The sequence below is a fragment of the Aethina tumida genome, chromosome 4 (assembly GCF_024364675.1).
Source record: "Aethina tumida isolate Nest 87 chromosome 4, icAetTumi1.1, whole genome shotgun sequence".
Taxonomy (NCBI): Eukaryota; Metazoa; Arthropoda; class Insecta; order Coleoptera; family Nitidulidae; genus Aethina; species Aethina tumida.
Window position 1 is genome coordinate 18,639,311 of NC_065438.1, and position 15,856 is coordinate 18,655,166.

The following is a 15,856-nucleotide window of genomic DNA, read 5'->3' on the forward strand; positions in this document are numbered from 1 at the left end:
ATCGAACTACCTGTTTCAATATGCTTACCTGCTTATAAATATATCGAAAACATCGTTATGCAACTGCATTAATTTATAATAGCCTTTTAATGTGTCTGGAAATTGGTCCGTCATCCAACACGTCAAAGCGGGAAACTTAAAATTTGTCTTGTCAAATCACACCAATTTGTTTTTCTACTTGTACATTTATTTATATCCGTAATGGAAGGCATCAAAACGAACGTTTACGAAGGAAGATTCATCGATCGATCTCCGTACATTTGCCCCGTAATTTTTCCTATGTAATTCAGAGGTCTGGAAGTAATTTGGTGATTTTTAAGGCGGGCAAGGTCTTCGGAGATGCGAACGAATCGATGGCCAATTGCTTGAGGGAATACAAAGTCGATGATAAAGTAACTGCGTTACAGCACGATGCAAAAATTTGGCGAGAGGACGAGTTCAAACCTGCCAAAGAGTTGCCACCATTCTTGAATAAAGCCTATTTGGGGACTGATCAGGTAGTACTTCCGGAAATTGGAGGAGTGTTTGCCAAATATAAACAAATTTATCTACTACATGTGGTTACACAACAATGTTGATAGTTGTAATTTCCAAATTATTCACAACTTCAAGAGTACACAATTATTTAATATTTTTTCCTTGTGTATATTACTATATTAGGTAGTTCCTCCTGAAAAAAAAATTCAAAAATTGTTTTTTTGGTCCAATGTTCTTTAAACTTAGTGTGTATTACGCCAAAATACATATAATTCAATGGAATAATTTTTACATAATGATGGAGTAGATTCTGGGGGTTCCCCCTTTTTCTGATCCTATTTTCTAAGCCACTGAATATTGGGCTATTCATATTATCTGATTTAGAATTAAAAACAAAACAATAAAATATTTAATTTAAATTGAGTTAAAAGAAATAATTTTGTTTAATTTAAAATTAAAAAAGTATATATTAACTCTCGGCGAATGTCTAATTACAAAACCATTCCCCATTTTTGTCCACAATGTCGTCAGTGACTCTCCTAAAATTTTTCAAATCAATGGTTTACCGGTGGGAATGATATTCCTATAAATTGGCCTCCAAGGTCACCAGATCTTAATCCATTAGATTTTACAGTGTGGAGTTAAATGAAAGAGTGGATCTATGCCTTATCAGTCAATAACATACAATAATTACATCAAAGAATTTGATGAAATTGGTGAAGAGCAGAGACTGGACCGAATGCTCATCAAAATTTATATATATTAAACTAATAAAAAGATTTGGTATATGTATTTTATTCCCTAAATTTCAAATCTTTTTTCCTTTAAATTCAGTGGCATGGAAAGCAGGGGAACCCCAGATTCTGCACTTCTATATCGTTGCTTGCTTCCAAATTTAGACCACCTCTTTTAGAAGCATTATTTACAACTTTAAATAGAAAAATAAGTAATTTGAGATTTTTGTGATTTATCTGTGCCGATCTCTTAATTTAGGTCGTTAGTGGTTAATTTAAAATTTCCTTAATAATTAAAACTGGTACTACTAAAATTTCAGATAAAACCCATATTATTTCCTGGTGTGAAAACCAGATTCCAGACCGTAATAAATGACTTAAGAGAAACGATTTACAAATCATACTGGCAAAAGCCTCTAGGCAAACCTAGAGATCCAGTTCCAAATCTGCCCAAAGGGCTAAATCCCGAAGAGTTCACATTCGGAATGCCGAACCACAGAAGTAACAATTACATGTTAAACAAATTTCGTATCTAAAAAGAAACTTTTTAGTAACGACCGCCAAAGATCTGGTGAACCCACCGAAAACGGTTTACGAAGTACAATACGACAGTCAGGTCGGGCACGATTGGTACAGGAAAACGCACAACAATTTCAACCCGAGCGAACAGTTCACCAGAAAGTACCATTTAAATCTGTAAGATTAACTAAATGCGAGCTAACACAACATTTTCGTAGGTACGAGCAACCTTACGACAGAAACAAAAGATACGGCAAACGCTACAACTACGATCCCCGCGGCGTAGGGATGCAGTGTTGCACCCAGTGGTTCATGGAGGAACCCACGACTTACTGCAGCAAAATCAGGGCGGATTACGTGAACAAATGGCGTCCCCCATTCGGAAAACCTTTGGCTCCGTTGGTAGTACGCGGGTAGTAAACCACAAAATTATGGTTTAAATTTTCAGCTACCAAAATATTAAGTCCGTGCCGGAGGGACTGGCGTTCGGCAATCCCACGAAGTGGGACAGATATTCAGTTCCGGATTTGATGAAGGATAGGAACGTGGAACCCAGCGAGTTCAAGCGACAGTTCTTGATTTGGTTCCAGGAGCTGACCAAACTGAGGGATTCTGCCGAAAAACAAGTTTCGGTGTATGACCTTAATATGAGGGAGTTTTTGAAGCTGATCATATTCAACGACAAAGTATGCCGATTGAATTTGTCTTAACGATTATTCGAACTAAATATTTTAGGAGAAAAAGGGTATCTTGCCATTTGATACAGTACATAATATCTGTATGACAAGTCGACTAAATTTCAACAAGACATATATTAGGAAGCTTTGCAAGTTCCTGAACATATTGGACAAAAATGACATGTTAGATTATACCAGATTTGTCGATATGATCGACCCGAAACAACCCTTGATAGAAATTCAGAAAATTCAAGGTACTTCTAGAAGAAGCAACTAAGAAAAATATTAAAGAGTGCCAATTTTAGATATACCGGAGGATCACTTGTATTTTACCACGTCATATCAACAAGCTATTTACTGTGATCGACACATGATTGATCACTCGGGTATAACAATATCACCAAATTTTGTAATTCATATTACATGACAATAATTTAAAGCAATGCCTCCGGCTGGAATTCCTTCAGTTCGTCACGATATTCCGTTGCCACAAAAAGTGGAAGGGCAATGTGCAGCAGATATTGACAGTTTAGGTCCTTACACAACAGTCAAAGCTGTGGTAAATCCAAATGTTTGGACCAATTACGGCCTAAACTTCCGGGACTTTTTTGCGGTAGAAAATCAAAAATTGTGAGTCGAATCAAGACACAAAAATAGTTTTGATTTCAGCCTCGGACTGCCGACTTCATGCGTAAACTGTTCGAAAAAGTGGGCTACGAATTTCCGGAAAATTCATTTGAGGAAATCTGGAAGCAAGGCTTGGAGATTGACAAAACTGGATTGGTGTGCATAGATACATTCAAAACGCTCCTGGAACAGTACCTCCCGTACCCCGCAGTAAAGCAAGAAGAAGAGGCGCCGAAATAAATAAAAAAACTTATATTTCATATATTACAATATACACCACATTATTTTATAGGTATGTTTTATTTTCTGCTTCTGTGACCCTCCCGATCTCTCTTATGTTTGGGTTCATCACGACTCCTTCCTTCCCTGTGCTTTTCCCTGGAGTGTGACCTCCTCCGCCTCTCCTCGCGATCACCTCTGTGTCTCCTTTCTTCATTTTTATTCTTGTCGTGGTCGTAATCCCGCCTTCTTTTTTCCTTCCGATCTTCCCTGTCACCTTTTGATCCATTTTTACTTTTACCTTTGACTTTTTCAACATCCTGCTTCGACTTTCTCTTCGTTTTGGCCTTTTCTTTCTTCTTCTTTTTCTTTGACTTTTCATCCTCAGAAGAGGACGATGAATCTGTTATCAGAAAAACAATTTAAAACTCTGAATAAAATATAAAAATGAATGGTTTACCTGAACTACTGTCATCTGAACTGCTGGAATCACTGCTAGAACTGCTGCTGCTACTGCTACTACTACTGCTGGAGCTACTGGAGTCTTTTTTGATGGCTGCAACTTCCAAATTCTTTGGTACGTTCTTCAAATGCTCTCGCAACTCGTCCGTCAGCCCTCCCAAACCTATTGAAGTGAAGAAGTTGATGGCAAATCTGGTGTTTTTGGGATTGTCTCTTGGAAACAGTCCCGCAAAATGCTCGCTAAGGCTTTCATCCTTCAGCCTTTTGTTTAATTTGCCCAGACCCATGTACTCAGCTAGTTCTTGAAACAAGATTTTAATAAATATCCTGCTGGAACTGTTGGTGTCCTCTTCATTTAATTTCATGATTTCTAATACCTCCCAACCTATGGCGTCGGTAAAAAGTAAATGGGCAAAAAATTTGCTGACATTCCTCAGTCTGTTTGCGTCTAATCTGTGGGTTGTGGCGTAAGTATCCTTGAAAATTTGTTGGAAAGGTTCCACATACGTCTTGTTAATTTGACAAAACCTTTGCGACAGCAGACCATAAAACTTTTCGTAAGTACGTTGTTCAGCACAACAATCTAAAAACATATGGCACAATTCGATTTCTTGACCAGGTTTCAGCTCCATTTTCAATAGTTTGTGTGCACATTCTTCAAAGTCTAAACTAGACTGGATTGTTAGATAAATAGTCCTCCTCAAAGTAATTAAATTGGTTTCTGTGTTGTCAATAATAGTTTGATCCTTGGTTTCATCTTCTTCCTCCTCCTCATCATCTGAGTCCTCTTCTGACCCTTCTGAACCTGATTCTGAGTCACTGTCAGTCTGGAGGATTTCTTTGCTGAGGGTCTTGTATTTGCCCTCGTTTTCTTCATATTTGTCGTCGAATTTGAACACGTTTAAAATATCCTCGGCGTTGACCTGTTTCACATCTTCCAGTGTGATTAGATGTGTGAACTGATCCTCTTCTTCAACTATATCTAGTTCTTCTATCACAGCAGCATGATCCTTAAAACCGTCTTTTCTTATTTGAAACATGACTTCTATCATGTACTGGATTCTTTTCTCCAACTGGCCTTCATGTAAAATGTTCCTTAACATTTCGAATATGGCGTTTATACCTGAAAACAAAAATCTTACTCAACTTATGTAACAATTATTAACAATTGTGTTTTTACCTTTGCTGGATACCTCAGTTAATTTTTGTCCACTTTCCTTCAAAAAAGAAATGGCTACCTCCACTGAGTCATCAGTGGGTGACTCGACTAGCAATGTAAGTATTTCCAGAGCCAAAATTTCATGTGCCACTCTCTGATTAACCAAATGTGCAATGAAAGTTGCCGCAGATATACATATGTTTTTGTTATTTTGTTTAAAGCCTCTCTTAAACTGAAGTACTAATCTTTTTAAAAGTAGCTCACCAATATTTGGAAATTTTGAGTTGATAACAGCCACCAAAGCAGCATAGACATTAGTGAATGTGGGGGAGGCAGCCTGGGCTTGAATTATTGACTTGCACAACAAACCTCTACCCCTCACTATGTTCTCATGTAATAATTCTCTTGCTATGATACCAATGTTGGATGTGTTAATTTTGTTTATGTATCCATGAATGGATTTTTTTAATGCTTCCCAGGCTATTCGTTGGTAGGCTGCTGAGGACTTGTCTGTGATTTCAGCCTGCATCATCCTCAGCTTGGCTGGAGGAATGTAAGCACCTCCAGTTTTGGATGTTAGCAGGTCCACTGTTTTTCTTTCTCTGGGTGTGATCACCGATTTATCCTTATTCTCCTCCTTCTCCTCTTTCTCCTTGCGATCCTCCCTAACAGGATCATAGTATCTGCTCCCCACAACATGTTCATCCCTCTTTGGGTACTTATTCCAGTACCTATCACTGTTCTGTTTGTTGCTCTCCCCATAATATCTAGGGTACTCTTCTGTGGGCGCATCCAAATCGTGGTAACGCCGCTTGCCCCCGTGTCTGTCGCGTTTCTCGTCCCTGTCCCGTGATCTTCGCGACCGCTTCCTGCGATCGCGATCGTCTCTGGAGTCCGACTTGGACTTTTTGTGAGTCGGAGACCTGGAAGCACTTTTTCGACGCTTTCGCGCCTCCGGTGAACTTTTTTCCGTGTCTGTGGTCATTTTATATAGCACGCACACTCACAACACGACACAATTTAATCAATTAATTAAAAAAAAATTGGAAAACGTTACAAGGTAATGCGCTAGTTAAAAACTGTTTATTTGCACAGGTTATTTTGGGGGTTAAGTTAATTGTTTGGTTTGTATGACTGGTTCACAAACAATCCGGCTTCAGTCGTACCAATTCATAGAAATTTAATGTCTCCAAAGGAAGAAATTGTGTTATAAAAATGTATCAATTATCCTCCAGAATTTAGAATTTATTTTTTTTATTTATATATGATTATATTAACATTAAGTAGTAATGTGTGCTATTTTTCTGTACACCACTGTAAGTGTGGAGTATTATTATTAAAATAAACAAGTCTTGTTCATTCAGTCATATCTAAAATATAAGAAATAATTTCCCTTCCCGATTCTTCTAATTTATTCCTTTTTGATAAGCATTAGGTCCAGTCCCTTAGTCTTGGTCAATATTTGAACCTTGTTTTTTCATGTTAATTATTGTTTCCATCTTCTCTACAGTGCAATATTTTTCTTTCCACTGAAAGTGAGTTATTCAATAAAATAATATAGTACTAATTTTTCATACTTACATACTTTCTTACTATTCAGAATATTTTTAAATAGTGCTAGAAAACGTAAATTTTTGGCCAACTAAATTAGATTAATGTGTGTTTAAAGTAAAAAAGCTAAAGAACATATAGAATATATAAATGTATTTAATATACTGATTGACAAAATTTGAATTAAAAACTATTGTTGTCTTACAAAATGTTTCATTTTAAATTTTATGCTATTTTTCAGGCCACAGTGTATATCTGAAGACGATTTTTAATCATTGAAACGCAAAGTAAAAGAAATGAAACTTTACTAAAACAAATTATGAACAAAAAGTGATACGTAATTATTTTTTAATCATTCAAATGATGTTACATGAATTATTTACTGGATACTACTGCTTAGTAATCTTATTTTAATGGAGCATGTTACTAAATCAAAATTAGTTTACATAATTAATTATGTAGATAATATATTTAATTATAATGGTCAAATAAACTACATGGTTAAGTGTTGACTTATCAAAGTTTATTAGAATTTCAATAAAATTACTGCACTCAAGTAGTAAAAATAAGAAGCAAAGCAATTATATAATTATCCACGTTTTCTTATAAATAAAAAATTATGAAATACATAACATCTAAGATAAATGTATAAAGTAGGTTCAATAAAACACAGCATTTTGTAGGATTTTATATATTTTTTTGGAATTCCCATGAACAACCATTAGACAAAAAGTAAATGCAGCTCATTGGACATTTTTCTGCTTTTTTATTAAACAAGAATTTACACAACTAGGCTGGTCTCCAATGGAAAGTCGTCAAGAGTGAAATTCCTGTAAACAGAAAACCTTTATTAGCATACCACGTTTTCGTCAAAAAACTACAGGCACAGCCACATTTTCTTAATTTAATAATAGATTTGTTTTGCGGTCTTAGACTGTCACCCCCACTAAATAGAAGGCGCAGGTGGAAACGCAATTTAATATACCCCCATTTTACAAATCACTGTGCAAGAATGGAGTGCACAACATTTATAAAACAGGGGAGAGGCAAGTGCAAATTTAATTGTTGTAAAACTTACTTTGTGGCAGTCTACTTGGACCTCGCACGCATCTTCCTGCGCTTACGCTTTAGCCTACGCATACGCTTCTTACGCCACTGAAAATTAATTAAAAGAAATATTAATAAAGTTAACTTAACACTTATAATCATTTAAAACAACCAAGTGATGTAACAGCAGAAGTTTTTAATCAATTGCTGAGTTCATAGAATTATTGGAAAGTTATCAAAACGCTGAGTTTCAAATGCCTTGCACATTTACACTTCATTTAAATTATAGAACTTAACCATCAAATTGTTGACATGCTGCCGCCAACAAGTTGAGGTTAGGGTACTTTGCCAAAAAATATTCGAAGTTAAAAATTAAACCCAAGCAAAAAATTAATATCCATAATATAAAAAAATGCGAATTAACATCGCAATTCCTTTATATAACAACAGCAAAGACTCAATTACTTCAAGTTTACATCACTACATGCACTTGGTATAAACACAAAGTCGTCAAGAACATTTTGCAAAATTACGGAAAAAATACAAATAGAAGGAAAAAAATATTATAAACACTCACCTTCGCTCTCATTTTCGAGCTGTTTCGAAGATCTCTAGTTGCAAATAACTAGAGGATTCTTGTGATAACAGCCGATTCCGTGCTTCCACGTACCGATATGAGAACAGAATGAAAGAGGAAAAGCAGCCAATTCGACAAGACGGTTCTAGAATGTTTTCCAGAAATGGCGCTGGGGGCGCCACCAATATCCCACCGCGAAATTTAAAATTATATATTAATTTATGATAATTTTAGCTTAACAGCTATAAAAAATTTAACAACTAAAAAAAAATTTAATTTAAATAATGTACAAAATGTTTTAATTTTGGCTTTAATATTAATTAATGTATTTACTATTAATTGTGTATGGATTTTTGAAATAAGAATGTGTGTTCCGCAAATATGCAATGTGTTGTATGAAATACAAAACTTGGTTATAACAATAAATAAACTATTTTACTACATTAACAATTAACTTATTCTCCCACGTACTCTATAATGTTAATATTTATTTTATGTAATAAAAATAGTATATTTTTTCAATGTTGTGGAACCTGCTCTAGGAAAAGGCGCGAAAGTGCATCTACCTGTCCAAATGTAATTTTGATGGCTCAACGGTTTTCCTATTAACAATAGACTAAGTAATTTATACCATTGTCGTCTTACAAACCGTCGGTCCTAGTGCAGTGCTGTGATATAATCGTTTTCATTCATTTTATGAACAAATCTCACGTTTCCGAAAACATGACACGAATTCAGACCAGAGCATCGAGGAGATTATCGAATTTGCCCCCGGAAGAGACTGAATTACCGAAAACCAGACCAAAGAGGCAGAAATCGAGGCCCATAATCGTGCTCAGCGACGACAGCGATGAAGAAACGTTCACCACCATCAACCCCAGGACCCCCAAAAAGGAGAAGTCCCGCATTTCCGACGTGGACTTGCACGAACTCAGTCCCGTCACACCGCCGAAGCAAAAACGCGTAGTCAAAAACATAATAAACAACGAAAATGTGCCTCAAACCCCTTCGTCGTTGCTCAAAAACCTCACTCTGACCAGCCCCACATTCAAAAACAACTTGAAGCAATCAGCTGAGAAGGACAAGGCGAACAGACGGAGTTTGTTCCCGGAAAATGAAGAGCCCAGCGTTTACCAGAGTGCCAGAAAGGCTTTGCACAGCACATTCCCAACAAAAATGCCCGGTCGAGAGAAGGAACATGAGGAGCTCAGGGACTTTATCACCACACATTTGAGGGATAAAACTTCTGGGTCTTTGTATGTCAGTGGCCCACCAGGAACTGGAAAGACTGCATCTTTAAATTTAATTTTAGAGGAGGATAATGTAGGTATAGGTTTTTAACAATAAATCATTTTTATTAAATATAATTTTATTACAGATTGCCTCTAAGTTTAAAGAAGTTTATGTTAACTGCACAGCTATTAAATCAGCCACTGCCATTTATGCTAGGATTAATAAAGAATTGGGTGTAAAAACCTCAGGAAAGACTGAAAAAGAAAATCTTGCAGCCATTGAAAATTATTTGAAAAAGGATCATAAAATGATGTAAGTTTTATGTTTTGTATTTCATAAACCTTAACTGAAAATTTACATAATTTGATAAGTACATATTTCAATTTCAAAAACATGTTTTCCTACTTTGTTGTTGTTATTCTGAAGTTTCAAGATAAAGTTGTTAATTGCTCATTAACTGTAGTTAAATTAACATAAACTAAAAAAGTTATTGAATATGCAATTGATACATATGTAAGGTTTTTTTTTCATCTTACATATATCTTCCCTTGAAACCCTCACCCCAACAACCATAGAAGTTTTACATAACATTACATTTATTTTTTACAGATTGCTAGTCCTTGATGAGATTGACCAGCTGGAAAGCAAAAATCAGTCGATTCTCTACACAATATTTGAGTGGCCCTCAAAGCCAGACTCAAAATTAATTTTGATAGGAATCGCCAACGCTTTAGATTTGACTGATAGAACATTACCTCGACTACAAGCTCGCTGCGAATTAAAACCGAGACTGATGCACTTTGCTCCCTACACCAAACAACAGATAGTTGAAATATTCACCACTCGATTGAAGGAGGCCGGCGTTTTGGAGGTGTTTTCGCCCATCGCCCTGCACATGCTGGCTGGCAAAGTGGCTGCAGTATCCGGTGATGTTAGGAGGGCTTTGGACATTGGCAGGAGGGTCATAGAACTTGTAGACAACAACAAAGATGGTTCTGTATTGAAACCCTTAGAGAATTTGGCTAATGAATTGGTGGATAATGAAAAGATTACCCCTGAGGAAGTCAAACCAAAGGCTGTGGACCTCAAAGAGGTTGTGAACGTTTTAAACAACGTATATGGCACATCTCAGAATTTGACCGAAGACCAAGACGATTCGTTCCCGCTACAACAGAAAATTATTGTTTGTTCTCTGCTTCTGATTCTAAAGAAGGCAAAGAACAAGGATGTGACAGTTGGGAAGCTTCATGAAGTCTACAGAAGAGTTTGCACCAAGAGGAACTTACTGGCTGTTGATCAGGCAGAGTTTGTGGGTCTCTGTTCACTTATTGAAACAAGAGGTATTATTAAAGTGTCGGGACGAAAGGAGCCAAGATTGCATAAGGTCAACCTTGAGTGGGATGAAGAGGAAGTCGGCAATGCACTGAAGGATAAACACTTAATTTCTACTATTTTACAAGACGCGACTTGTTTAGGCAAGCTTTAATGTTTTTATTTTGATTAATATTATATGATAAATATTTATTTATACAAGATGTAAATGCTATAATTTTAGTATTAGAATAAATTTGTTTTATTTTATTCTTGTTTTATGTTTTGAATTATGTTACTATCATGTACAACTGATTCTGGTAAAATTTAAAAAAATATATCATTTTTTGGAAGACTTATTAGTCTATGAATACACTAAAATAAGTGATCAAAACTTGGGAAAAGTAGAACACATCTAATAATGAAGGAAGTCTAAAATTCTTTTCTCCTCTTAAATCATCAAACAATTTTTCTTATATTTCTGTAACCTTTGGTCTAAATATGTTTAAATTTGGTACGTATTATTCTGAAATATCTACCTACAATTCAATGTAAAAATCTTTTTCCATACTGATGCAGTAGTGCAGGTTCCGAGGCTCTCTTTTCTGCACCTCTTAATACTTTTTTCATATTCTTTGGACTGTTTAGAAGAGAGGTACTCTTGATTAATTTTGATTATCTTGGTCGATTTTAATATATTCCTGTTTTAATGAAACAATGAATAAAAAATTTTTTTTTAGACTTTCCTCATTTTATTCTAACAAAATTTTATATTTTATTATTAACATATATTGTAATTTTTGAAGGATCAATTTTAACATGTTTTGAATATATGAATTAAAACAAAAATAGTAATCCAAGAATTGTCTACAAAATTGTCTTATTTTATTTGTTTCTTAAAAACTGGGACACATGAAATAAAACAAGTGCACATTAAAATAAAACAATGTTCAATTATGATAATATATTTCTCCTCTGTAAACAATAAAAATACAACAATATGGCAAATTTTGGCATTAAATGCTTTGGCATTATGAATGAAAACCCCATGAAGTAAGTATTACATAATATTTCTAGAACAAAATATGTACAAATGTGGTATGAAATGATCATAATACTAAGATTATTTAATATTTGCTATTTTTATGTGAAAATACTTTGTAAAAATACTCTATGACTAAGGCAAACATTGTTAATTTATGTATAAATTTATAAGTGTTTTAGTTTAGATAAATAAGGTAAATTATCAATTATCACTAGAAGTTTGACTAATTACTTCCATGTCACGAACCTCCTCTTGGTTTGTAGAAGAACGTGTATCACTAATATTTTTTCTATTCACTAATTCGCCTGTCTGCATGTTAACTAGCTGTTTCTCGCCCTCGTTATTGTTAAACCTTTCGGCGACGTCTCCACTAAGTGGAGGCAAGAACTGCTTGTCAGTTGATTTGGACCCTTGTTCTTCGAAAATGACGCTCCTTTCAGGAGACTTGCCCTCGGCTCTGGCCGTAGTCAGTTTCATATTATCACAAATCATAAAGCCATCAACCTGATTTATCTTGTTTGGCATGAAGTGTACTTTCTCGTGCTCCCTCAAATTGTGTGTCTGTGGCACAGAAAAATCACAGTGTTCACACGTGTAAGTACTTTTGATCCCGGACACGCTGACGTGCTTGTTGCGGTGGTTCTCGAAAGCGTCCGGCTGGTTGCTGGCGTATGGACACAGGGTGCACGTGTTCATGACACACTCGGTCGCATCCTCTCCGGGATTTTGACTAGATTGACGTTGCTGCTTAATGGCTTTATTGTCAGGCACACACAATTCAAGGGGCTGCTGTTGACCGTCTTGGTCGACGTCCATCGGTTCGCCGGCCACTTCCTCGATTTCCTCGTCCTCGTCCGCCAGACGGGCGGCGGCCTGGGCGTCGGCCTGGGCCGCGTGCTTCTTGGTGTGCTGCGAGTAGTTGGCGTAGTAGTTGACCGCGTAGTCGCAGTGCTCGCAGCTGTACCGCTGGTTGGAGCCGTGCAGGCTCATGTGTACTTTGAATTGTTCCCGTTTGTCGAAGGCGCTGGGGCATTTGGGGCATTTGTAACGTTTCTCCTTGATCTTGCCGTTTTTCATCGAGGTGGGGTAGATGATGTCGGGGTTGCCTTGCATCATTAATTCAGAGTCGGTGCTGGGACTGGCTGGCTCCTCTTTGATTAGCTGGGCCAAGGCGGCGGCCTGCTTTTGTTCCTCCTCGTTCTTTTGCTGGAACAGCTCGGTTCCCGACAGGGGGACGTTCTGAGAAGATCTGGGTGGCTTGTTAAGTAATCTGCTTAAGGTGTCCAAGCTTGGCTCCGGTTTCTCAGCTTTAATCACTATCCATATCAATTCGTCGTTGGCGTTCTTATTTACGAACGTCTGCGGTTGGGGGTACTCGACGCTGGTACGGTGTAGTTGCTGTAATACTAAAGTGCGGTCTTGATACTGCTTGTGGTGGATTTGCTGATGCTGGGTTATGTAATCGCCTTGCTCCGTCGAATACGTGCAGTACTCGCACTTGAACAGACCCTTGCTGCCGTGGAACTGCTTGTGGATGGCGAATTCGTTTTCCTTCAGGAAACGAGCCGGACACTCTTGACAAAAGAACAAAGTGGTCAACGTGTTGTTCGGCACCTCTTCCACGTCCGTTTCGATCATTTCCATGGCATCGTAGGAATTGGAGTCGGCATAACCGAGCGACTTCTTCAGCTCGCGCAGCTGTTCCTCGTCGCTCTTGGTGAAGTCGACGATTCGATGGATGACACCGTACAATCCCTGGTGCACCTTGGAATGCGACGACAAAACGCCCGCGTTGTTGCATATGTAGTTACATTCCGTGCACTTGTGCTCGGTGTCGTTCAAACGCGACGTGTTGGCATTCTTCTCGCGTATGCCGTGCATCTTTTCGTGCTCCTGTATGTTGACCTTGCGTAAATTGACGTGCGGGCAGTACCGGCACTTGAACATCTTGGAGAACTTCTGGTTCTTCGACACCCAGACCAGCGGTATGTCGCTCAGGTTCTGCGTATCGAAGTTGTGAGCGTACGAAGGCACTTCCTCAATCTCGTCGGATATGTCGTCCAGATCCATGGACTCGCCGTTCTGGCGGTGCGGCGTGATGTTGATGCCGTGCACCTTCAAGTGTTGGTGCAGCAGATGGCGCTTGCTAACGTTGTAGTTGCACTGGGTGCAAGTGTACTGGCCACCTCTGGGCTTGTGGAACTGCTTGTGGTACGTGTACTGCGACTTGGAGTTCGTGACGTACGGACAGAGGGTGCATTTGTACCTCTTGACCAGGCCGCCTTCGTTCGTGCAGCGTTCGGTGGTCTTGTACAGGAAGTCCTCCGGGTCGCATATACCGTGCAGGCGCAGATGCTCCAACAGATCGTCCCTTTCGGTGACGCCGTACTTGCAGTACTGGCATTTGTAGGGGTTGTTGGTCCGCTGATTGTGGCCGGACAAGTGTTCGTTCAGTTCCGACTCCTCCTCGGTGGAATAGGGACAGGTGACACACTTGAAGGCGCCGGTTTGTGGTACGTCCACGTGGTCCGGCTCGTCAGTCTGTTCCTCCACCTCGATTTTTTCTTGGCCATTTTTGTTGCTAACGACTCGTATGTCGCCGCTGTGCTTCAAACGGCAGTGGCGCTGGAAATGAAGTTGCACGTTAGCAATTTGTTGGGTTTGATTGTTGGGAAGTAGTAGCGGGGTAGCCATCAGTAACTACAATGCGATAAATCAAAATAATACTAATAATGGGCAAGTGTAACAAAAACAAATTGTTGACATCACAAGCTTGATAGCTTTGTCTTTGTTACTGGGGGTTACAAATCAAATACTACAATCAATATAAATAACACCATCATCAAACTCTGACCAGTCCAAAGATATTGTTTTATGCAATAATTTGGCATATAACTGAAGGAGCATGAGTCATACACTCAAATAAAGCGTTAAATATATCATCTGATTAGTAACAAAATAACAATGCACCTACTGAAATGTTAAATGATGCACCGGAGAAACCTGTTATTAACGATCTCGTTAAGATGTGAATTATGAGACACAGCCAAATTATCTAAAGGATGAATGACAAATTAGTGATTCAATGACATCTATGATTATAATTGTCTGGTGGCAACAAAAATTGTGTTGAATTATTGAAAAACGTTGTCGTGCTAAAAGGTTTTTTTACGAAGAACCATTATTTCTTGTATACATTTATCGTTCATTATTGAACACAAGCAGCTAATTAGCGATGTTTCAATAATAAATTAACATTAGCAAGAGGTCACTTTGTTTTAATAAAAATTTTAGCATGCACAACGAATTTATATTTTTTCCTTAAGTTCTGGAGTGTTTATTGTTATGCATGCCATATTGCAAAACATGTATGTCAATCATTTTATTATCAAAGGTGTTTTAAATTAGTTGTTGAGAGTGTTATCTTCGAATGTGTTATATTGCTTTTAAGCTGTCGATAATGTTATAATTAGTAATGACACAATTGCACACAACAATTAATGGAATTACCTCTTATCTGGATTTATAGATTTAAGAGATACTAGTGTTAAAATTAAAGTGCGAGAAACGTTTCTAAGAATTAGAAAGATAAGATAAAGGGTTGCTTATCATCCACCAAATAAAAATTAGCAATAGGAATACAATATGGACAGCTTTGTTTGATTTGCATTTAAAACAGTTTAGAAAAGGAAAAATTTGATTTAAACCTGAATTTTAAAATCAAACAGACCTGTTTTGTGATGTTAGGGTTCAAGGTAAAATACTATTCAAAATGAACATCAAAAATGTAATGCTCATTGTGACTTCGAGTATTTTAAATTGAATAAGATATGACAATATAAAACTACTGCTATCTATCTAATTAAGAGCCGTCAAATTATTAGTGCTGATTAATTATGAATACCCCCAAGTCTGGATCAATCGTAAGCATCATGGAACGACTTAAGGAATTTTAATTTAACAAAAAATGGAGGCACGTGCTGGCAATTTAACGACGATTGGAATGGTGCTACTTTATTTGATTTAACAATTTAGCTTTGGTTCTTATCACCGGTTATTTGCGACCAAGGCCGCAATACGGATATAACGATTTTCCAGATTACTGAAACAGACTGTTACATAAGTACTAAAATTGTTTATAGTTTTCAGTCAACGACGTCCATTCGCTGATATTTGTAAATTTATTCTTTAGTTTTGGTCTTCGTCGCCGTAAAAGCA

General features: G+C 37.3%; 4 protein-coding genes and 1 long non-coding RNA gene across 8 annotated transcripts in view; 2 read left to right on the forward strand and 3 right to left on the reverse strand.

Annotated features, from left to right (window-relative positions):
- The first annotated feature begins 44 nt into the window (after positions 1 to 44).
- LOC109601862 (EF-hand domain-containing family member B) lies at positions 45 to 3,323 on the forward strand. Its single transcript, XM_020018153.2, has 10 exons — positions 45 to 267; positions 321 to 497; positions 1,532 to 1,712; positions 1,763 to 1,892; positions 1,949 to 2,128; positions 2,179 to 2,416; positions 2,466 to 2,661; positions 2,713 to 2,793; positions 2,848 to 3,020; positions 3,077 to 3,323. The coding sequence occupies exons 1-10, from the start codon at positions 202 to 204 to the stop codon at positions 3,272 to 3,274; spliced, it is 1,620 nt and encodes a 539-aa protein (XP_019873712.2). The 5' UTR covers positions 45 to 201; the 3' UTR covers positions 3,275 to 3,323.
- On the reverse strand, positions 3,272 to 5,976 carry LOC109601861 (pre-mRNA-splicing factor CWC22 homolog). Its single transcript, XM_020018152.2, has 3 exons — positions 4,896 to 5,976; positions 3,714 to 4,838; positions 3,272 to 3,656 (listed from the first exon to the last, which is right to left on the reverse strand). Exons 1-3 carry the CDS (start codon positions 5,857 to 5,859, stop codon positions 3,334 to 3,336), a joined length of 2,412 nt encoding a protein of 803 aa, XP_019873711.2. The 5' UTR covers positions 5,860 to 5,976; the 3' UTR covers positions 3,272 to 3,333.
- A 1,124-nt stretch (positions 5,977 to 7,100) lies between these two features.
- On the reverse strand, positions 7,101 to 8,208 carry LOC109601871 (uncharacterized). The gene is made up of 3 exons (XR_002191691.2): positions 8,050 to 8,208; positions 7,504 to 7,580; positions 7,101 to 7,255 (listed from the first exon to the last, which is right to left on the reverse strand). It is a non-coding gene; the product is annotated as an uncharacterized LOC109601871 (long non-coding RNA).
- A 387-nt stretch (positions 8,209 to 8,595) lies between these two features.
- LOC109601867 (cell division control protein 6 homolog) lies at positions 8,596 to 10,863 on the forward strand. The gene is made up of 3 exons (XM_020018157.2): positions 8,596 to 9,372; positions 9,428 to 9,594; positions 9,892 to 10,863. Exons 1-3 carry the CDS (start codon positions 8,746 to 8,748, stop codon positions 10,766 to 10,768), a joined length of 1,671 nt encoding a protein of 556 aa, XP_019873716.1. The 5' UTR covers positions 8,596 to 8,745; the 3' UTR covers positions 10,769 to 10,863.
- A 679-nt stretch (positions 10,864 to 11,542) lies between these two features.
- Positions 11,543 to 15,856, reverse strand: part of LOC109601872 (zinc finger protein 91) — an 80,314-nt gene continuing 76,000 nt past the window's right edge. For all 4 annotated transcript variants that reach the window (XM_049966213.1, XM_020018165.2, XM_020018164.2 and 1 more), the window contains one exon: positions 11,543 to 14,263. In XM_049966213.1, the coding sequence (XP_049822170.1) occupies positions 11,840 to 14,263 (2,424 nt within the window). In that variant the 3' untranslated portion in view covers positions 11,543 to 11,839. The remainder of the gene's footprint in view (positions 14,264 to 15,856) is intronic.